Source organism: Pipra filicauda, unplaced genomic scaffold (genome assembly GCF_003945595.2).
Source record: "Pipra filicauda isolate LSUMZ 115617 unplaced genomic scaffold, ASM394559v2 scaffold247_size1415610_pilon, whole genome shotgun sequence".
Taxonomy (NCBI): domain Eukaryota; kingdom Metazoa; phylum Chordata; class Aves; order Passeriformes; family Pipridae; genus Pipra; species Pipra filicauda.
In genome coordinates, this window is record NW_024104362.1 from 992,536 (window position 1) to 1,015,886 (window position 23,351).

General features: G+C 36.8%; 1 protein-coding gene across 3 annotated transcripts in view; it reads right to left on the reverse strand.

The window, feature by feature from the left end:
* USP15 (ubiquitin specific peptidase 15) overlaps positions 1–23,351 on the reverse strand; it is a 61,571-nt gene that overhangs the window by 32,392 nt on the left and 5,828 nt on the right. For all 3 annotated transcript variants that reach the window (XR_003540736.2, XM_027721178.2, XM_027721177.2), the window contains exons 2-6: positions 19,350–19,477; positions 13,468–13,598; positions 10,714–10,840; positions 4,578–4,723; positions 2,008–2,069 (exon numbers count right to left, since the gene is read on the reverse strand). Coding sequence is in view for 2 of the 3 variants with exons in the window: in XM_027721178.2 (XP_027576979.1) it covers positions 2,008–2,069; positions 4,578–4,723; positions 10,714–10,840; positions 13,468–13,598; positions 19,350–19,477 (594 nt within the window). In the remaining variant the exon portion in view is untranslated. The remainder of the gene's footprint in view (positions 1–2,007; positions 2,070–4,577; positions 4,724–10,713; positions 10,841–13,467; positions 13,599–19,349; positions 19,478–23,351) is intronic.

Genomic DNA, 23,351 nt, shown 5'->3' on the forward strand with positions numbered 1-23,351 from the left:
AACATCGTCTCGACAATAATGAACCATTCAAATGGGATTGGTTGTTTTTTCCGTGGAATAATTTCCCACAGAAGGATACAGATATAAAAAAAAGCTGTCTGCACACAGATCACAAGTCTCCTTTCAAACACTGGGATCAGCAGCAACTAAGCTACCAAAGCAACTGGGATCTGTACGTTTGTGTAATTTTGTCACACGTATGACACTGAGAAGACAGCTACTCAGACAAGTTAGTACAACAAAATTTTCTGCAAAACTGCTCATTAATGCTAAGTAATACCTGCTTTGGGAGCAGATGACATTAAAGACACTCCAGGAAAAGTCAGTATGAGCCCTCTATAAAAAGTTTCACAGAAGCCAACCTTCCTGAACAACAAATATCCCAGTAGCTGATATAAACAATTTCATTTATTAAATTGTTCATAAAGTTTTAAACAGGTGTAAAAACTTGTCCTCAACTACTGTCTGTTGACAGTTGCTATTTGAATCCACTAAATTTTGCACACCTTCTACTATTACAGGACATTTGAATACCACATTTCAATCTTTCTGATAGTTGCCAAATTTCAAAACCACACCCCAACTTCACAGTAAAACTATTCATCCTCATTTGCTCATTTTCTTCCAACCTCCTCTGATACCAGCATTTTCAATTACCATCTGTTTTGTGGTCAGAGCACACATTTTTCAGGAGATATTCTTGAATTTATATACTGCTCCTGAATATTTTCCTTAAAGTGGAAAAGAAGTTTGGCAGAATAAAAACAGTACCACCAGCAGAATATCTTCCTACCAAAACCTCCAAAAGAATCCATGACAGTGAGTTATTGCAGTTCTTTTAACCTTCAAAATCTGCATCTAAAATTTGACTAAGAATTTAAATTTCTACTGGATGCTTTTTGAGGTCAGAGATTAAACTTCAAATACTTAGCATCCCATTCTTTCCACTGCTCCACATTCCCAATTCCTTGTGCTATAACATCTTGCTAAGTAAGATTAAACTGTTCATACTAAGCTTAAATTGAACTCAGATTTCATTAAATAACTTAATAGAAACTAGTGTTCCCAATAAAGGTGCTCAAGATAAAACACCAAAGACAAAGAATCTCTGTCCTTCAAGTGATAAGCAATGATAGTATAAAAAATGTTTTAAAATAAGTGACATTCACATAAATGCATAATCTCAAAAGGAATAAAGAGAATTTAAAACAACTTCTTATGAAAGATATTTTCAAGAACCAGACAACAAAGGGGAAAAACACAGTTAATTATTTGTAAGGCTGAGATCATGTTAATTTACTAGTAACCAGTTCCAACTGTTCTTCAAAACCAACAAAACACAGATTTAGATTCTGGAAACAATATTAAAAAAAGTTTATCCATCTAAATGAGGAAAAACACACAAATCTTTCTACTCACTTGCCATTATCAAAGTGCTGTTGATAATGGTAGTAGGAAGAACAGAAAAGAAAAACATCATCATACTGTGTTAACTGATGACAGTCCAACAAAGAACAAACACAACATGATGGTAATGTAGGCTGCAATTTGAATAAGCTTTGTGTGTAAATATTGTTCTCTGGAGGAGAAGGAATAAGCTGTCCATGAGAACATTTACATATAAGAAAAATATTGATAAAATACATATATCTGTGTTCACCTAACAGATACACTAAGCTTTGAAACAGAAATCTGAATAAAATAAGCTAAGTTTTACAGTTTCCTATTATGGATTTTTTTCTATTTTTAAGCAGGATAATATATATCAGTGGTTGAAATCAACAAAATTAAGCAACATATATGCAGGAATTCACCATTATTATGTTATGTTCTACATTGCACAGCACTCACAACAAATATATTCATCATATTTTCAACTAAAACATCTGAAGGATGATTTTCAAAATAAAATACCACTTATAAAATTAGATTTTTTTTTTAATAAAGCAAAGTAACATGAAAACAGTTAAGCTATAGAGAACCACATGACTGGAATTCATAACTTACTTAGGAGTTGAAGGACCTCTTGGCCATGTTCCATCCTCATTCTTCTGTTCTATCACCAGGACCTACCACAAAAGGAGTAAGAAGAAAACTGAAATAAAAATATCAGTAGATAGCTCTCTGTTCCATCTTTGTAATGGATTTGCTAGCATGTGATTGAGACAGAAAAGACTTGCTATTTAAGTTACTATTCACTAACATTCAAGAATATTCCATTCAATTATACTGCCTCTTCCTCTCTCCACTTTTTTCCTCCACACTTTTTAATTTGTGCAACTTTGTGCAAGGCACTTAATATATCTATTCCTATACAAACCATGGATGAAATGGCAAGCCACTTATTCCTCAAAGAGGTCAGAAGATGACCTGCAATGTTTAAACAGGACCTATGAATCTACAGAAATCACATGTCTATACAACAGCCCTGTTAAGGAAGGAATATTCCTGGAGAAATTTTGCCTCACACAGATCAATAGGAAAAAAAACCAAAACCACCCAAATAAAACTATTTTCTGCTTTGATAGCCTTAAAATAATATCTGTTTGGTTACTTCTGTATATTTTATAAAAGCATTTATCAAATATTACTTTTTCAATGGGACAGTAGGCTAACGAAATTAATTTAATTCAAGTTGTTATTGGTAAAAAACAGAGTAAGAACACTCAGTCCCCAACACAGGCATCAGGTGCCATTTTAAACCCCTTTGGGTATTTGTGGTATCTGCCCTACGCCGGCAGATATGACACAGGACCTACAAGCAGCTCATGCCTTTCTGGATTGACAGCTGAGATAGCTAGACCATTTGAAATGGCAACTAGACTTCAGTATTTAAACTGAATCCAACTCCTGATTTCCAATTCAACTAATTCTGCACAACTGTATACTGATGTTTCAACACACTAATTAACTGCCACGCTCTGCCTGTATGTGTCTACACAACGACATAAATTCCCATATGTACTAATGCTCAAAACCTTATGTATAAGTCATTCTTATACATTCTTACACTTGAAGATGTAACCACATTTTCAGTCTGAATACAATAGGCCGTGACATTTAAAACAAGCTTTCTATCCGGAAAAGAGCAGTCTGCCATCTTTGGTCACATAAGACAGATTCTTCCATACTTCCTTGACTGGCTCTCAAAGACTACTAAATAAAAGTAGATTTAGACTTAAAAGTTCAATGGAACCCATAAAGGCTTGCTTCAGATATCAACTGATAAATTCGAAACATTAATTTATTCAATCACATACACAGTAAAAAATAACTATTAGGTTAGACAGACTGTAATAGTCAGAATAACTATTATAAGATTGGGAAGCTCAGCAAGAAAAATAACAACCGTGTGTGTCAGCAAGTGCAACTGACCAAACACATATGGCCTACCATGACATTTAACATTTTCACAAACAATGGTTAAACTCTGCTTTAAACAATATTTGTTTCGCTCAAAGTACCGATGTCACCTAGAGATCTTTTCATGGCTTTATTAGACCATGCTTGCTTCATAGTTAATGTTTCACTGGGATAGAGCAATTTGCAAGTTCCATCTTTGATGCAAATCTTTTATGGGAGATGTGGGCTCTTCCAACAGGACCTCTACATCGTTAAAATTACCCGTGTGAGGGTTTAAGTGCATGCAGCATGAAGCTAAAGGGTACAATAGTTCAAGCAGTTATTTTGTTGCACTGATTACTTACCTTCCGTGACATAAAAGAAAACTGAAACATAGCATAAATACTGCCGGTAAGTAGGTTAGAGTCTAGTATTTCAAGGCAAAAGGAAATATTTTAATATAATTGCGCCTACAATTCCTTCCATCAAATTTCATCCATTCATATTTGCAGCATGACAGCACGAACTACAGCTGTTGAAAAAACATTCAACTCTATCTGGAGAATAAAGAATCAATGTAATAGTATGATAAGTTATTCTATCGATCAAATTACTCAATCTGTTCACGTTTATATTTGTGTAGTTTAACACTCAGTATTTGTTCTTTATACGGATATGGAAAGGTAAAATTTCTTGTGAGAAATTCGCCTATAAAGTGATAAAATAGTCTCATGTTAAAGCAGATTTACAAGCTCTTTTGCCTCTATCATTCTTATCTAAAATATTTTCATCTCTTCTTACTTTATTTCTGAAATCTGAACAGTGGAATTTGATTAGAAGACATTATTCTTTTAGAGTACCTAAAAAGTTCTTCAAATTTTGAGTTTCATTATAGGAACATATCCCACATCCTAGGAATAATTTTTTATTTCAGGTTTTACCAAAGTCATGTCAGTAATTTTGTAAAATTTGATAAATTTAAAATTTAAGTTTGAAAAGCAATTTTCAAATTTTAATTTTAATTCACCAGGAGAGTTAAACTAATCTTTAATCCTGAAAATACACACAAATTCCACTTTTACTTCAGCAAATTTGCTTATAAAATCCTCTATCCCTAGTAAAATCTATTAGGAGGCAATTTCATTTAAAAAGAAGTAAGAATTATTGGGTACAGCTACATTCTTATGAGCAAAAAAATAAATGTATATAAATCCACAAATAATATTTCACCGTACCTGTCCCTGGTATAAACCAGCATCCTGTATAGTACTGTCTGGTTTATTCAAAGGTTCAAAAGTATTACTCATGTATTTGTTCCACAATCTGGTCTCTTTTTCACCTGGAATATTGAAGATTTTTCTTATCTCCTTTTCAATTGTATCTGTTTTGTAAGAGAGAGAACACAAGTTTAGCATTTCAATACACAAACAGTACAAGGCAAATAAAGCATCAGAATCCATTTCCTCATATTCAAAATATGAATGAAACTGTAGAAATTGTCATGTAACTGCATCATGTTGTAGGACACAGAGGAAGTTTTTAGTTTGCTTGCCTTTAAATTGGAAACAGTAGGAGCTTATTGCCTCCTGAATCTCTGTCACTAGTGGGGTTCCACAGGGCTCTATTCTGGCCCCTGTGCTCTTCAACATCTTCATAAATTACTTGGATGCAGGACTGGAAGGGATACTAAGCAAGTCTGCAGATGATACAAAACTGGGAGGAGCTGTTGACTCCTTCAAAGGCAGGGAGGCCCTGCAGAGAGACCCTAACAAGTCAGAGGACTGGGCAATCACCAACCATTTGAAGTTCAACAAGGGAAAGTGCCGGATTCTTCACCTGGGATGAGGCAACCCTGGATGTTTGTACAGGCTGGGGAATGAGATGCTGGAAAGCAGTGCCATGGAAAGGGACCTGGGAGTCCTGGTCAATGGCAAGTTGAACATCAGTCAGCAGTGCCCTGGCAGCCAGGAGGGCCAACAGTGTGCTGGGGGGTATCAGACAAAGCCTCTAAAGTAGGGCAATGAAGATAGTGAAGGACGTTGAATGAAAGCTGTATGAGGAGCGGCTGAGGGCACTTGGTCTGTTCAGCCTGGAGAAGAGGAGACTGAGGGGAGACCTCACTGCAGTCTACAACTTCCTCGTGAGGGGAGAGGAGGGGCAGGCACTGATCTCTTCTCTGTGGTGACCAGTGACAGGACCTGACAGAATGGCCTGAAGTTGTCAGGGGAAGTTTACGTTGGATATTAGAAAGAGGTTCTCCAACCCTGAGGGTGGTTGGGCACTGGAACAGGCTCCCTGGGGAAGTGGTCATAACACCAAGCCTGACAGAGTTCAAGAAGTGCTTGGAAAATACTCTCAGGCACATGGTGTGACTCTTGGCAATGGTCCTCTGAGGGGCTAAGAGTTGGACTCTATGATCCTTGTGGATCCCTTCCAACTCAGCATGTGATTCTTAGTAAAGCAAGAATAAGACAAATAAAGAAAAGTTGATAACAGATGACAGGAGCCACCTTAGCATCCATCTATTCATTCCTTAGAGTGTGCTAACAGAGGAGTGTGGGTAGGTAGCAAATTATAAGAAATGAGAGTGGTAGCAAAACCAGGTGCAGGGAGTGCAAGACATTCTTTTCGTCTCCCTAAATCAAATCCTTTTCGGTTTCTGCTTTTCTACTACCCATATCCCAGTGCAATTAGCATGAACCACAACATACATGCATAAAGTTTAATATACTTGTTCACAGAAATTAATGACAACTCTGTAAAACTGAAGCACATAAATTTATTCTAAAAGGAAGATGAAAGAATTTACATCACTGAAAGATTTAATGTAAAAAGGTCTATCAGCTCCTACTCTACCTGACAGAAATACAACCAGTGTTACATAATTTTAAGGTACCATAACTGTTGTCTACAACTGAAATTCAAGAAGTTCTTAATTAAATCTATTCTCCTTACACAAAAGTAGAGTTTATAAAAGAGCTATTTTTTTAACTAATGTGTACAGTGCTACACTATAGCAATCTCACTTAACTGCTTTTTTTAATTGGTAGAGTCATAAAGCCCCATGGCAGCTACATCTCATAACAGCTGACACAGAAAACAAAGCAGGAGTCAAGAAATCTACACTTTATTCCTGATGATCACTGAAAGCACAATTATAAAAACGGGCACTGTAAACTCTCTGAAAGACACACCTCTGAAGCCTAAGGATAAAACACTAATGTGTCAGCTCCCCTTGCTCCCTTCTTACGTGAAGCATAAAAAGTCAAATTGAGACTTTAAAATACCTTGCAAAAATCCAGCCATTGTCTTGTGAAATGTATGACAACTGGCCAATATAATCTTTGTATATATTGTAGGCAAATGAATACAATTTCTTTCTATACTGGTTAACACATATTTCAGTCTGAAAGCAAATGTTAGACTGGATCATCTGTTTTTGTAACAGAGGTGATATGTAGGCAAGATAGATGCTATCAACAAGGTAACAGATTTATTTGATTTGTTGACTTTCAAAAAGAAAAGTCACTGTCTGAATCAATTTTCAACCAGTGAATTCAAATAATTAAATGTGAATCTAAGAACTAATCTACTCATCAATCTTGTAAAAAAAAAAAAAAAAGTAGAAAATCCAGATTTATCCATGGCTTTCACTAAAAGAATTTACAAAATATAATTTTTCATTCTTATTAAGGACAACTAATTATCTGAGCATTGCAGCTCATATTTGTCGTAAGTACTAAGTTAACATTTATTATGTTAATTTTTAACATATTCCTGCCTCACTAACAGAACTGTTACGAGACAGGGAGCACTAGTCTTATTGGACAACTACACATTATGTCCAAGACTCTGGGAAGCACATGTTCCACTTGACTATTATGACAATTTTGAGACTGTGAAAATAAGGTTCTTTTACATAGTTCCATAAACATAACCATTGCATACTTTATAATTCTTCCTCCTATCCCCAGCAAGTATTACTGGACTACAGGGTTATGATCTAAAGTAAAAGTGCCTGTTCCAGCTTAAATGAAAACATATCAAATAGATATGGTTTGAGGAATGTTGTGTATGGGGGTTCTCCTCTCCTAGAATCGCAGAATCATTGAGGTTGGAAAAGACATTCAAGATCAAGTCCAACCTTGTGTCGAACATCAGTATATCAACTAAACCATAATACTAAGTGCTATGTCCAGTCACTTCTTTAACACTTCCAGAGATGGTGACTCCACCAATTCCCTGGGGAGTTGCAGTTATATACATCCAATGTATGAAATTATTAGTACTAGGATGATGTCTAAAAGAGACAGGAAGAACTGCCCTTTAAAGATGCCTCTCACTCCATCAGCTGCACACACACAATTTGAGATAGTTCAGTTTGAGAGTTAAAGGTTATGGATCCCATACAGGTTATATCCTATATTCTTAAAAATTAGCTCATCTATAAAAACAGCTGCATGCTTTAAGTACTATTTTGAAAAACTCCCTGGAACAGTCTTGATAAGACACTGGAGAAGTTCAGTGGGCTCCAATACAAGTACACCCCGGCTCCTAAAGGCTAGTGCTATCACAAATACTGGCTAAAGAAAACCCTGAGACATTAAGTTAATGTTGAGATCAATCTTTACTAGGAATTAGTAATCCCTCCCTCATAAAGAAGGAAAAGTCTAATCACTCATCCCAGAATAAACAGTCCTCAAGGATGGCAAGTTTTATATTCTTGTATTATGCAGCAGAATAAAGGGAAAGATGAATCAAAGCCATTTGCTAAGATCATTTGCTAGCAAAAGTCCATTAGGTGTGGAGCCACTGGTGTAATCTTCTGTGAAGTTTATCAGCTCAATTTTGGAATTATTTTATGGCATTGCAGATAAAACCTGACTCCTATTCACCTGTAACAGAGGCTAGTGTTTCTTACATTTTGTGTTTTGTAAACCCCTTACATAGTAGCTGATGACTACTTTGTCCTATCATACTTTCCCATTAGTGACTCCTGAATGGATCACTAACTGATTTTCACTCAGAAGTCCTGATGTTCTTTGGGATCAGCAACTCAGCTGAAATGCCGCCTGAACTCCATCTAGCTCATTTTCCTTCCTCATTTCCTCCCTCCCCCAAAAGAGTTAGACATCAATCAGCCTCAAAGGCAATATGCACTGTCTCCAAGGCAAGAGTCCTCAATTGTAGGAAATTCCCGAGAAGGTCCAAAGAACATGTCAGATGTTCCTAGTACCATCCCAAGAGAATGACTGTCACTATTTGGTCTGCCCTTTGTAATTACTTTTTCCTACTTTGTACTTATTTATTGACATAAACAGCTTAGTTTGGCTGTTTATTGACATAAACAGCTTAGTTTGCCTTCTATTTTAGTGGAAAAGCACAGGTATTCCAGGAATAACACATATGTGAAGACTCATAGGTATTATACTGTACTTAGCATATTCCTCTGCTTTTGTGAATTAAGGAAGGTCTTGTACTGATTTTTTTGAGGGCAGTAGATAATATAATCAATGATGGTGGCTAGAAAAATTAAAACTTCTTGAAAAGACCATAGTACCTTATGTCCACTCATTTCAGTGGGGCTGATACTGACTCTTTTGTACTACAAGTCTTCTGCAACCATAATAAAAATACATCTCTTACTGGAATATACAAGGAAGGGTGAAAAGTAATCAAGATCCTGCAAGATCCCTCTTGCATATTATTTATTGATATAATGAGCATCTCTGCTGTGTATTTGATGAATTCCAGAACTGCCTTAAATATATATGAGGTAAGGAGAAGGGGGGGGGAAATAAATTACCATCTTACTAATGGACGATACGAGGGATTATTTTTTCACTCTTAAAAAGTGGGTTTAATTTTTCTAGCTCTGCTTCTAAGGTACATTCCTTTGCATGTCCTGACTAGGATGGTCCTGCTTTGTGCTCTGCACAAGAAGCACAGCTTCAGCTTCAGAAAGGGCATGTTTTTTAAATGCTTCCAGGAGCATATCATCCACATCTCAGGAAAGCAAATAAGGCTAGTGTCTGGAAAGAGGTTGCCAGTGAGTTTGACCACTTCTCATTACCTTTCTGACAGTTTTCTCATAATTGTAATTCTCTCTTTGCCAAGAAAAATGAATACATCTTCAAGTAAGTAATTCCAAAATGCCCTGCTTCTGATTAGAGAAAGAAAATATCAGAAATTCATCCATTACCTATAATTCCAAAGATACAACTAAATTCAGTATAGCTGCAAAATAGCTTGCATTTGGTCCTAAGGGAAGGATAATGTTAGACTACTTTTTCCAAGTTTCTGGGTTTCCTTAGAGAACAATGAAGTACATCTTCCCACGTTAAACCAGATCTCAAGAAGGCCAATTAACATACGATACTTGTAGTCTTGTTTTGAGGAGAATTTTCACAATTTTAAGTATTTATTCTAATACAAGTAGTGATTTCTTTTCTAACTTAAAGATTTAAATTTAACAAAGCAAAATGACTCAGTTTCTAAAGCAAGCAACCTGCAAAGAATTAAAGGGTAGTAAGTATAAGTCACTACCCATAATGTAAAAAGAAGCAAAACCTAAAAAAACCTACGTTGCTGCCAACAAATGTAAACAAAGTGATGGCTGGGCATAAAGTACAATTTTAACTGCACAAATACAGATGATTGAAAGACTCTTATCTCAGATACACATGCACAAATACACCAAAAATTGAGTTTCTGTGATCAGCAATATCTTTGCATATACTGTGATTATTTTCAAAGTCAAATATGTTATCAAAATATAGTTTCAAACAATGATAGAATGCTCAATGAGCAGTCAAAATAACTACAAATAAAGGCAAGTTAAATATTTAAAGGTAAATTAAGGGTTTAACAGAAAACTCAATTACCGTAAAAGATTGTGCCTGGCCTACCACTTCACAACCCAAAGAATACTGCCTTTGTAGGTCACCCTTAGCCATTAATTTATGAATTACATTCGTTCTTGTGTTTTGTAATATACTCTTCTCTTCATATATATGGCTAAAACATGTTGCTTAATGAAACACATGAAAATATACTTCCTACCCACCAAAAGCAAAGAAAAAAGTACTATGAAATCCAATAAACAATATCACACCGCTCACTTCCTGACAACTCAAACCTCTAAAGTTAATACAGATGCTTAGATAATAAAACACACAATTACATTCTTAAAATTGTATTAAACCACTCCAATATTCTAAATTGTTTAACTTTTAACTTTGACCCAAACAAAATTACTCCCATCCTTTTTAATGGTCGCAATACCCATCCATCATTTACCTAGAAATCTATTCAGAACTTGACACCACATATAAGTATCAACCACATATTTTTAAAAATAGTTGTGCGTACCTATTGTATCAGCTTTACTAAATCTTCGTGTGACAACATTGTTCATATTTCCATTTTCACAAAGTTTTAATTCTGTTAGATATACTTCTACTTTGCAGTGCTTTACAAACATACCCTGTTCAACGACCTGAAAAACAGAATGGGATCAGGTATCAGTCCGAGTATGTTTTCATATACACACACTTCAAATAATTTTGAGAACTCTTCATGAAACTGAAGTTGAGTGAATAGATGACACTTAATAAATGCTAAAAACTACAACTAAAATTCTCCTATAGCTTTTCAGAAATACAGTAAACTAGAAAGTAACTTCTTCCACGACGATGATTGTCTTACCTGTGTATAACACCACCACCATGACTTTCAAAGTGCTAAGTACAGTAGAAATGACAAATATGCATCCTCAACCCAAAGATAAGATACTCAATCCAAAGATAAAAACCACCAAAAGTTATTTTATTTCAAAATACATTAATTGTATACTACTTCCACAGAACATGAAGAACTAGTTTTCACAGTTAAAGAATGTTTACCCAAAATAGAATACACACTAATAAAATCTGTATATTACATTTTTAAACAAAACCTACAAATCTTCCACTTACATTTCAATAATGAATACATTAATTTGAAATTTTACCTACTTTTTCCAGTTGTTTATTATATGTTCATTTTTGTATCACCTATTACAAAATAGTTAAGTATACCAGATTTTTTTTTTAATAAAAGTAAAATATATAAAAAAAGTATTCAGGGTCACCTCTTAAATGTTTTTCCCTTTGATCTTCCAAAGTGTAACTGCAGTACACTTAGTCATGTAGACTGTTCCAAAAATAACCATCAGCCTGATATGTGATACATCTGACAAATACAGTTAAAAAAAGCGCCACCAGCTAATTGCTAGGAGAGATCTGCTGTACAAATATAACTTGTACGCATGTGCCATAGGAAAAAAAATGAAGAAATTAGTGAATTATTACATGGCTTGCCTTAGCTTTAATGATTGTCAAAAACTATATTTAAATAAAAATGCATCTTAATTTGAGCAGCTTAGAATAAGAACAAAATAGCTGCAGTAAACAAAACTGTGCAGTATGGCTATGACACTTCTAAGAATAAAAACAGACACTGTGTGGTAGCATCATCACATTCTACTACAAAAAGTCATAACATTATTTGACATAGATCAAGTACAATATTTTATCAACTTAAAATTTGGATCCACATTTCAAAAATAGTTGACGTAACAGAGGGGATGAAAGAAAAGTATAATCCCACCTTTATGAAAAAAACCCATAAAGGCAGACAAGAAAAAGAATCATGAATGACAAAAACAGCAGAAAGAAAAATGCTGAACTGGAATACTGCTTCTCAGAGGATAACTGCTCTTCACATTGTGGAAAATAATGAAGCTAGGCCAGTTTACCTGGCCACTCATTATACTGCATGTATATTTCCAGTTAGTTCCTTTCAGGTAGAAGGCAAATTACTCTAATTTCACTTCTCTCTCCTTCCACTTTTTCCCCAAATTGAAAAAATTACAGAACTTTTGCTTTACCATGATGATGGAAGACTATTCAGTTTGCTGAAATCCATCTTCAGAAAAAACAGTAACAAGTTGGTAACAGATATATTTTTAAAAAAGGAGAGTTATTTTATTGGATTTTAGGTCTTACAGAACTACAGAAAAAGACAGATGTTGCAGGGATGTCTCTTAGAAAAAAAAATAAATAATTATTTTATTTTATTACTGTTAAAAAAGCCTCTATCAACTACTTCTATTGCTGACCAAATGAATCTTGAAGACACAAAATTTCTTCTACAGCTGTATCTGGCATTTGTTTGAAAAGAGTGGACTTCAAGTAAGCGGCCACCATGCATGCATTTAGACCATTGTCATATCATAGGAAGAAAAAAAGAGTTGTATTACACCAGAAGTCATAAAATTAAATTCTAATCCTAATATTCTTTCAGCAGTTTTGCAGGAATTCAAATAAAGATCCCTGTAACTGAAAGAATATGCTGTAATGATCAATAATTTTGGTAAACATACCAAAATGTATTTTAAAGCTTAAGTAATTCAGTCCAGTGAGGATGGAACCGTAATCACTATCCTGAAAATCTTAAGAAATAATACAAACAGAAAGCCATTTTATTATCAATAAACTGGCAAAATGTCATATCACTGTAGTAATAAGTGTGCTATGCGCTGGAGCAAACATAAATAAATCTAAAGGTGTTAATTTCTAAGTATCTCATTCCAATGGAGTGCCACAATATCCACCATACCATGGACTACTACTTGTGTTGAGGTAAGCTTTTTGCTTAAAGAAATAACTCCCTTAGCAAGCTGCTGAGCACAAAAAACTACCAATTACTCTGCTAATGTTAACATTATTAGAGCTAGGCTTTTCACTAATACACTCAATACAGTTCTATTTACTCAATCACAAAAATATTTTAATTAATAGACTTACAAGCTTTTAAAGCAAATTGTTCTTGAGATCTTAAGAGGACTTATTTCCAGGAAAAGAAAGTATTATATCCTTTGCATCCCCTTTTCTCAATATTAAACACTTAAGCCTCTAAAATCTGAATAAAAATTAGATATCAATAAGCATCTAAAGCAGGAGTTGTCTGTATGATTATCACAGGTCAGGACTTATTATCTGCTAGTAAATTCTTGTGCAACTCCTGTGTATTTGCAGGACTCTATCTGAATCATATTCATCCCAGCAGGTAATTAGAAAGTACCTTGCGTGCTATTGGCTCTTGACCTTCCATCAGTGTGTACCAGCTAACTAGCCGATTCCAGCCTTCAGTTGGCAAAAGGATGTAGTCCAGCTCATCAATAAGATGCTCCTTGAGAGACTGAGAATCACCATCTATAAGAGGAAGATATTTCTACCTGAATACTGCAAATCCGTACTGGAGTTTTTAATATAACATTTTTCATACAAACAGCAAACATGTTATTTTCTGAGTCACAGTCATGTTACCAGTATTATGGTGTTCAAAGCAAGTCTTCTGAAATGATTCAGAACTATCCAGTTCATGCTAGCACACCTAATAAAGGTAGTATTCCTACACTCAGGAACCCAAGTGGCAACCTTATATCCTCATGCAATTATAAGCACTCAATTTGTTACCACACATCATTCTAGCTTTCAGAGAAACCAATTAATTTCTCCCACCCACTTCACATGTTCACACATCGTCACAGATACTTCCAAAACTAAAAATGCTACAATGAGTAGTAACTGTGGAGCAAAGACAAAGTTTGAAGTCATTTACTCCATGCCAGACTAGGAAAGTAGCATGGTACAACCCTCCTACTTAAAGGATTCTACGTGCTCTGGAAACAGTCACTACAAAATTCTTCACAGTGACAGCAACATACAGCACTTGGAAGAAGCACAACTGGGGAATCTAGATAAGCAGCATGCTTTCAGCTTTAGTTCAATCCTTATTACAGTAATAAGCTACTTTTTAGGTATAAGAGGTGATTCCAGGTGTGAACCACTGTGAGCCTCAGACAATTAGGGGCAGCTGTCTTTCCATCTGGAAGTCCCAACTACAGGTACAGCAAACATCCCATTGTGACTGGGACCACAATATGAGGAAAAATCCACAAGCACATCTTCAGGTCCACATATTGGTTACAGGCTCTTCAGGAGGGATAAGGCAGGGCAGAAGAAGCAGGGGGTGGAATTGTATGTAATAGAAGGGTTAGAATGTATGGAGCTTACAGTTGGCAATGGCACAGTTGAGAGCCTCTGCGTAAGAATCAAGGGGCAAACAAATAATGTAAATGTCATTGTGGGAGTCTGCTATAGACCCCCTAGCCAGGATGCTGACGCTGATGAATTATTCTTTGAGGAACTAAGGGACACTTCCAAGTCAACTGCACTTGTCCTTATGGAGGACTTCAACTTGACAGAAATTTACTGGCAGCATCACACAGTTGATACAACCCAGCAAGAGGATTCCTTAAAAATCTGTATGACAACTTTATGGAACAGGCCCTAAGGGAGTCAACTTGGAAGGATGTCCTCCTTGATCAGCTGCTTGTCAACAGAGGGGATCTCATGAGGGAATTGGAGACTGGTGGTCCTCTTGGCCACAGCGACCACAAAGGGATCAAGTTTGAAATCTCTGTTGACAGGAGGAAAAGTGCCAGCAAAACCTCAATGCTGGACATGAGGAGAGCAGGCTTCAGGCTGCTCAGGGAGTTAGTGAGTAAGGTCCCCTGGGAAAATGTTTCTGCAGGTGCTGGGGTCCATCAGTGCTGGTCACTTTTTCAACATCACCTCCTAAGGGCCCAGGAGCAGGCAATTCCCAAATGTTGGAAGTGAAGCAGGTGAGGCAGAAGGCCGGCTTGGCTGAACAGGAATCTTCTCTTGGAGATAAGGCAAAAAAGGAAGGTGTATGCCCAGTGGAAGCAAGGTCATGACATGGGAAGAACTCAGAGATGCTGCTTGCCACTGCAGGGAGAATATTTGTGTGGCCAAAGCTCAACTGGAGTTGAAGCTGGCCAGAAACTTGGGGGAAGAAGAGTTTTTTCAAATACATTAATGGCAATAGGCAGTATAGACATATCATTGTCCCATCACAGGATGAGGATGGTCATCTCACAAACAGGGACAGAGACAAGGCAGAGGTGTTTAACGCTTTCTTTGCCTCTGTCTTCAACGCAGATAATGGACCAAGGAGGTCTCAGTGCCCTGAGCTGGAGGACCATGACTGCAAGAATGATCAACTCCCAGTCAACCCTGAAATGGTGTAGGATCTGCTGCTCCAGCTGGATCCCTACAAATCTATGGGGCCTGATGGGATTCATCCAAGAATCGTAAAAGAGCTGGCTGATGCCATCGCAAAATCTAATGATTTCTGAGCCGTCTTGGGAATCCAGAGAGGTCCCAGCTGACTCGAAGCTTGCAAAACTTGTCCTGATTTTCAAGAAGGGCACGGAGTACCCCAGAAACTACAGTCAGTCTACTTCAGTGCCTGGTGGAGATTACTCTGGGAGGTGTGTTGAAAAACACCTGAGAGACAATGCTGTCACTGGTCACACAGCCAGCACAGCTTCATGAGAGGAAAATCCTGCTTATCCAGCCTGATTTCCTTCCATGACACAGTAACCTACCTTGTTGATCAAGGAAAGCCAGTTGATGTGGTCTTTTTGGACTTCAGTAAAGCTTTCAATACTGTCTCTCACAAGATCCTTCTAGACAAAATGTCCAGCACAGAGCTGGATAAACATATGTGGTGGGTGAGCAATTGGCTCATGGGTTGGGCACAGACGGCAATGGTGAATGGTGTAATATCAGACTGGTGACCTGTGGGGTTCCACAGGACTCTATCTTCAGCTCTGTGCTCTTCAACATCTTCATAAATGACTTGGACAAAGGATTGGAAGGGATACTAAGCAAGTTTGCAGATGACATAAAACTGGGAGGAGCTGTTGACTCCCTTGAGGGCAGGGAGGCTCTGCAGAAAGACAAATTAGAGGACTGGGCAATCACCAACCATTTGAAGTTCAACAAGGGGAAGTGCCGGATTCTGCACTTGGGATGGGGCAACCCTGGATGTATGTACAGGCTGGGGAATGAGATGCTGGAGAGCAGTGCCATGGAAAGGGACCTGTGAATCCTGGTCAATGGCAAGTTGAATATGAGTCAGCAGTACCCTGGCAGCCAGGAGGGCCAACAGTGTGCTGGGGGGCATCAGGCAAAGCATCTCCAGCCGGTTGAAGGGCATGATTGTCCCACTCTGCTCTGCTCTGGTGTGGCCTCACCTTGAATATTGTGTGCAGTTTTGGGCACCACAATATAAGAAAGACTTTAAGCTGTTAGAGAGCCTCCAAAGTAGGGCAATGAAGATGGGGAAGCCTTATGAGGAGAGGCTGAGGTCACTTGGTCTGTTCAGCCTAGAGGAAATTGAAGGGAGATGTCACTGCAGTCTACAACTTCCTTGTGAGGGGAAGAGGAGGGGCAGGCACTGATCTCTTCTCTGTGGTGACCAGTGACAGGTCCTGAGGGAATGGCCTGAAGTTGCATCAGGGGAGGTTTAGGTTGGATATCAGAAAGAGGTCCTTCACCCAGTGGGTTGCTGGGCACTGGAACAGGCTCCCCGGGAAAGTGGTCACAGCACCAAGCCTGAAAGAGTTCAGGAAGTGTTTGGACCATACACTTGGGCACATGGTGCGACTCTTGGGGATGGTCCTGCGCAGGGCCAAAGGGGGACTCAATGTCCCTTCCAGCTCGGCATGTTCTGTGATTCTGTGATATCTCTTCTCAAGATTCAGACCGTATTTCTGCACTGATCTGATGCAGTGAGAAGGTTAATTTGGATTCTCTTCTGTCCTTCTAGAAACATCAGCATTTATTCTAGTATAATGTTATTCAGAACCATCAAACAGGTACCCTGATTCTGACAATTCAGTCCCTCATATACAACGTTTTCTATGATGAAAAATCAGCTACTCTAAATGAGTACTTCCTTGTGCCTGCTTTGATTAAAACTCTCTTCTTTTGAAGATGGCACATGTGCATTCCATTACATTCAACATTTTTTGCACATATTGAGATTAACTGAAATCTCTGTCTGTTACTATTCATGGCTCTCACTTCACCCAAATGTTCTGGAAACAAGGGAGAAGCATTTAAGTAATATAAGCACAACACACTGCTTCACTTCCCTGGAATCAGTCTCTCTTGTATTTAATTATTGTTTTCCTTATCTCTGCATTACATGGTAGAATATATGAAAAAGCATGCCCAATTTAGATTATTTTATTCTTTATATCAGATGCACATTTTCAGACTTAACACTTAAAGAGAGTGGTGTGGGAGCAACTAGTGCTAAGACAAGATTAAATGCAAGCATTTTCAGGTTCAATTTATGCTACATAGAAAACCTAGTAGAGAGGATTGCTGCTTTGCGGTGGGTGAAGGAGACAGCTAGTATTTGCTCAGCATTAATGCCCCTAATTTTAAAACTACCTTCACACAAGAACAGTAGATGTCAGACAGCAACTGGATGTATGGCATCACTGCCAATGCAGAGCAATAGTTTAGAACCATGAATGAGCAAAAAGTGAAGTTCATAAACCCCAAAGCTCTTTATTTTAAAAGGGGCATTGGCAGTGTCAAAACAATAGAATATAGGTTTTCAGGAACTCTGAGGAAAATGGCTAGCATGACTTCAGATTTGGACAGCTAATCCTAAAGTAGGCTTCATAACCACAGTAACTTTAAATATAATCTGAACATGTATGTAGATTAAGTTATAAATAATACAGATCAACTAACACACAATGCTTGACACAACTAGAAATCACCTTTTTTTTAAAGGGGAGACACAGAAGAGAGAACAAACTGATCCTGCCTCAATGAGGATAAAAAGATGTTACTACATCTGATTTCAACTGAGAAGTATCACCTGAACTTCTCAGTCTCGCTGCAAGATTTACCACAAGAACATACAAAAACATACAAGATCTATATCCTCACATTTCAAAAAACAAAACACATCACTCACCTGGAGCAAAAAGACCTTTAAGTCTGTGGATGGAAGAAAACATATAGATGCCTATGACAATACAGCACCTTCTACAAAGGCACTGATACCAGTCACTGTCAGACACGCACGCTCACTCACATTGACAACTAGTACAACATGGTATGACAAGTTCTATGAAAGAGGCAATCAGCTTTAACATTTAACTTGTAAAATAATGAGATATTAATTATAGAAGTTTTGAATTAAGAAAGTCAAGGGTTCATCACAAATCCCATGAAGCTGCATAAATTTATATTACTATTGCCAACAAAATATGCAGTACTATTTACAGTATTTGTAACTGCAAAGAAGAAAACCAATTATCTGCTAGATTTTGTATCCACTAGATTTTGCAGATTAAATATTAACAGCTCTAATGGTATTTCCATACTGGACACTAAATACAAAATTTGACATGAAGATTAAAATATGTGGGAAAGTATTCTGAGACCTGTGTCTACAAATCTGGCTACAGTTCAGCAAAAGTCAGTCAGACCTAAGAATTATAGTAGTGACACTGTTTAACCATACTTAGAAGACCATAAAAAATTAGAATGACTGTCTATCATTTCACACCACTTAGTCACTGAAGGGTATAATACCACTTCTTCAATTGTTCCAGAATAAAAGTAAGGGTTTGGGACTTATTTACAAAAAGAAATTTTAGAGTTCAACTTACAAATCTTTTAAATCAACCAACTTGGCTAAGCTACCAAAAAAAAAAAAAAAAAAAAAAAAGAAATCTTAGTGAAACCAAGCTAGCTATTTGTCAACTTGACTAAATTTCAGCTCCCAGGATAACCCAAAATCTCATTATAAACCAGGAATTTGTACATTATTAAATATTCTGTTACCATTGCAAAGAAGTTCCAATAATTTTATCTATAAAATTCTGATTTATTGGGAAAATCTATTCCAGTTCCCATGTTGTAGTCTGAAGACAAAGAAACAAAAATTTTTACCTTCATGTTTGCTAAGATTCATTTACACTATTGACTTCAGAAGATGAACAACTGGTAAAAAATTTGCACTTTATGTTAGTAGGGGCTTAATACAGAATCAGAAGCAATTACCTTTGAGAAGTCCAGAATTATCAATAGGACCAGGGTACACGTTCTGATCTCCCATCTGGTATTTGTCCCAGCTGTCAAAACCAACATATTTTTTCCACTGTTTGAACCAGCGACTATCCACTAGATACCTTAAATAGGAGAAGACATACATGTTAATTATTGGTATGCTACTACTTCCTAGATCACTGATTAATTAATGATATGCACTGGTATTCATCAGCCTTCAAAACAGCAAATGTTTTTCTCTCTGTTCTGCTAACCATTATTAGCACCTCCCACCAACGTGGACTTTAACTGCGGGCAATTAAAGATTCCATTAATCACAGTGCACAAGTACATTTTGCAAGACTGCCAATACAACATATCAGATGGTGAAAAATGGCAAGTTGAACAAACATTTCCTTTTTTTAGTATGAACAATTATCACCTTTATTTTCTCTTCTCGATTTACAAATTCAGGAGACACAAGGTAATTAGGCAGCTCTTTAAAAAAGTGCAAGATAACTTTTAGTAAAATACTGCTTCCTGCTGGAGTTTTATTTATAACATTCATATGCAAGTTAAAAACTTTGGAACTTGATGTCCTATCGAGAACCAGAGAGTGTGTCTTCTTCCTTTGAGTCAACATCAACAAATCCTACTTTTGAGTCAGGACTAGATATTCCTCCTACAAATAATTATCAACATCACACTTCCATATAAAGAGATTTTATCTCTAAACTCAGCTCCACAGTATTGCTAAATAGATTAAACTGTTGCCAGTCTGGCTTTTGCAAAGCCCAGCGATGCCTACATTTTATATCTTTTTGTCCAGAATTTCTTTAACATCAAGATATCAAATTTGTTCAGTGATGCTCAGAATTTTTTTTTAAGATATCATCTTCATTATTTCTCATTCCTAAAAGTATTAATCTCCTTCTGCTTGGTCTGTCCCAAACCTTTTGCTACTACCTTAGGATGAAATGCTAGGTCAAACTGAAGATCATAGGCAATCTTTGCTATTTTCTTCATTATTTCACTACTGAACTTGTATTTGTAGCCCACCAATAATATGCTACTGAACTTCTAAGAGATTGCAAAACTTCCTGATGATTCAAATACTAGTCTCCTAATACATACAGCTTTATTAGGCAATCATTCTGTAGGTTTTACTGATGAACACTATGGAAAAAATCAGAAGAAAAACATTAGCCCCATCTGCTGTGGCCATCCAGTTCTGTTCCATAAGAGCCGTAACTGTGTGTGTGTCACTCTCAGGCACCCATTTGACCATCAAACCTGCCAGCCTCGTCCCCTGTTCCGTCCCATGGCCTGTGTTTCCTTGATCTAAATTTGAATGAACTATGAATCTTAAAGAAGGTAAGGTGTAATTTTACATAGAAGAGAAATTATCATACAGGGAAACTGCCTATTCTGTTAATTAATGCTTAAGAAATTACTGCTCTTGTAGAATTATTTTACTTTTCAAATGCTTTGTGTTACACGTCTTATCACCAGTGATATAGTGATCAATACAGGTTTTTGATAATTGGATTTAGCAGTGCAAGGAAGCAATTACACCATGCTCAGCTTAGGGGGATCAATCTAGTAGAGCACCTATGTAGCTAAAATTCAGACTTCTTAGTGTTAATGGAAAAAGTAATAATCAGAAATTCACAGACTATAGCTTTTGATTCTACAAACACATTCAATATAGCCTTCTCACCGAGATCAACAAGACTCCTCATCTGCACTAAGGAAGGAAAACCATAGGAAGGTCTTAATTTGTCTTTTCATCAATGTCATAATATCCATGATACAATCAACCACCTGAAAACTAAACATTACCTATGAAGGACATTCAGTAATTTCAGAGGAAAACACACAGCTCAAGTAATCAGAGCTACATTTGCTAAACCTTCATTTCTTAAATAATATTTGATTACTTTTTAAGGGAAAATTATTAAATACTTGGGGCATGCACTTGAGACCAGATACGCTGCACTGAATATATGTTGTCCCAGATACAAAAATAGCATACCATGTATTAGTAAAACAAAAATATAAAATATGTACATTAAACTTGGTACAGTGTTTGGTTTTATTTTTGTTACTATTACCTAATGCAGGAAAGAGTTCCAAACAAGTCCAATGCTACAGCAGATTTTTGAACTGTGAACCTGACTCAGAAGGTGTACCCCAGGACACCTTAGCAAAGTTAAAAAATACGGCCTATCCAATTTTTAAAACTATGATTAAGAAATGTTTGTTACTCAGCTCTGATGGAATCAAAATTTCACTTAACCAGGAAACACAAATTTTGCTCTCTCAGATGTCATCAGTCAAGCTAGTGAGCAGCATAACCAAATCATATTCAAGGGTAAAACACACCAGGAGGATTTGTAATAAAGATTGAAGACAAGAACAGTCTTGAATGTCTAGATATTCTGTTTTGAGAGGCAAACCCTAAAAACTAAGACAACTTCATAGCAAGGTGAACTGATCAATTCTAAAACAGCAGATGCTTGACATTTATAAACATTTTAAATAAACCAGTAACCTCAACTGGCTTGATGAAAATAGTACAAACAAGTCACTTACAGCCAACAAGTTGATAATATAAAATACTGATGTAGTCCCAAACCCATACACTTGAGTATGGAATTTTCGAGTTTAATTAGCTTTGGGTGTTTTCTTTTAGTTGTATTATGTATCCTTAAACCAATCTAAATTTTCTTTGAGCATGTTTGTGAACATGTTCTCAGTTCAAGTTTGGCCTACTTCAGTACTCAGGGTTTACTTCTGAGTGGAGCTTCAGATTGTTTCATAAGATATATCTGCTCTCATTTGTAAAATGTTTCTTGCCTGTCTGAAGTAGATTATCATATAAAAGGAAAAATGTATACTTTCGAGTCCCCTGAAATGCCAGATAATGGAATAAAACATGAGGAAGTGGAATAAAGTTGCAACAGGGAAAGTTCAGACTGGACATCAGGAAAAGGTTCTTGTCTGAGAGGGTGCTTGGTCACTGCAACAGGCTCCCAGGGAAGTGGCCACAAACCCAAGCCTGTCAGTTCAAGGAGCATCTGGACGACACTCTTAGCCATATGGTTTAGCTTTAGGTAGTCCTGCAAGGAGCAGGAAGTTGGACTCAATGATTCTTATGGGTCCCTTTCATTATTTGGCCTTGGCCAGTGGTCAGTCCATCTGGAGCTGGCTGGCACTGGCTCTATCAGACAGAGGGAAAGCTTTTGGCAGCTTCTCACCAAAGCCACGTCCATAGCACCCCCACTACCAAAACACTGCCAGGCAAGCCCAGTAAAACAGGGTCACTCAAATAAATTTACCAGTATAAGACTGTCCTTATGTATGATCAAGTGATCAAGCGCAGAGGCTCAAGGCAGCTCAGAATGGGATTACTTATAGCCTTTGTACATTAACTTACAGGTAAAAAAAACCAAAGCTATTACAACACTTGTAAATACACCTTCATTTCTTAAAAATTCAACAAATTATAAAAATCAGCAGAAAGTTTATGGACAGTGTTCACTTAACAAAAGAAAGTGCTAGAAGGAAACTTGCTAACTGATTTCTAAAATTCTCCCATGGTTTGTAACTTTTTTGTGTAATTCAAGTTCACCTGTGGTTTACTGCACATTTTGACTTAATAAACCTAATTAACATAGTATCAACATCACAGGCATATAACGGCATTCATTCTTTACCTCAACATCCAGGCTGATAGAAAAAAATCTGAACAGTATGACTACGATCTTAGTATTTCCCATTGCCACCATATATAGAATTAAACAACATGTAACCTAGATTTATTTATATTGACTGATACATCAGCTCTCTGAATTCCAAATCAAATCAGTTAACTGTAATATGCAATAAAAACACTTCACTGAGAGACACTCATTCCTGCACTGTGTACTGCTGGGACATCCTATCTTCTGAACACCACCTATTTCACTTTTAATAGTAAAACTGTGCAAATTGTCCAGAGAGACAGATGAGGGA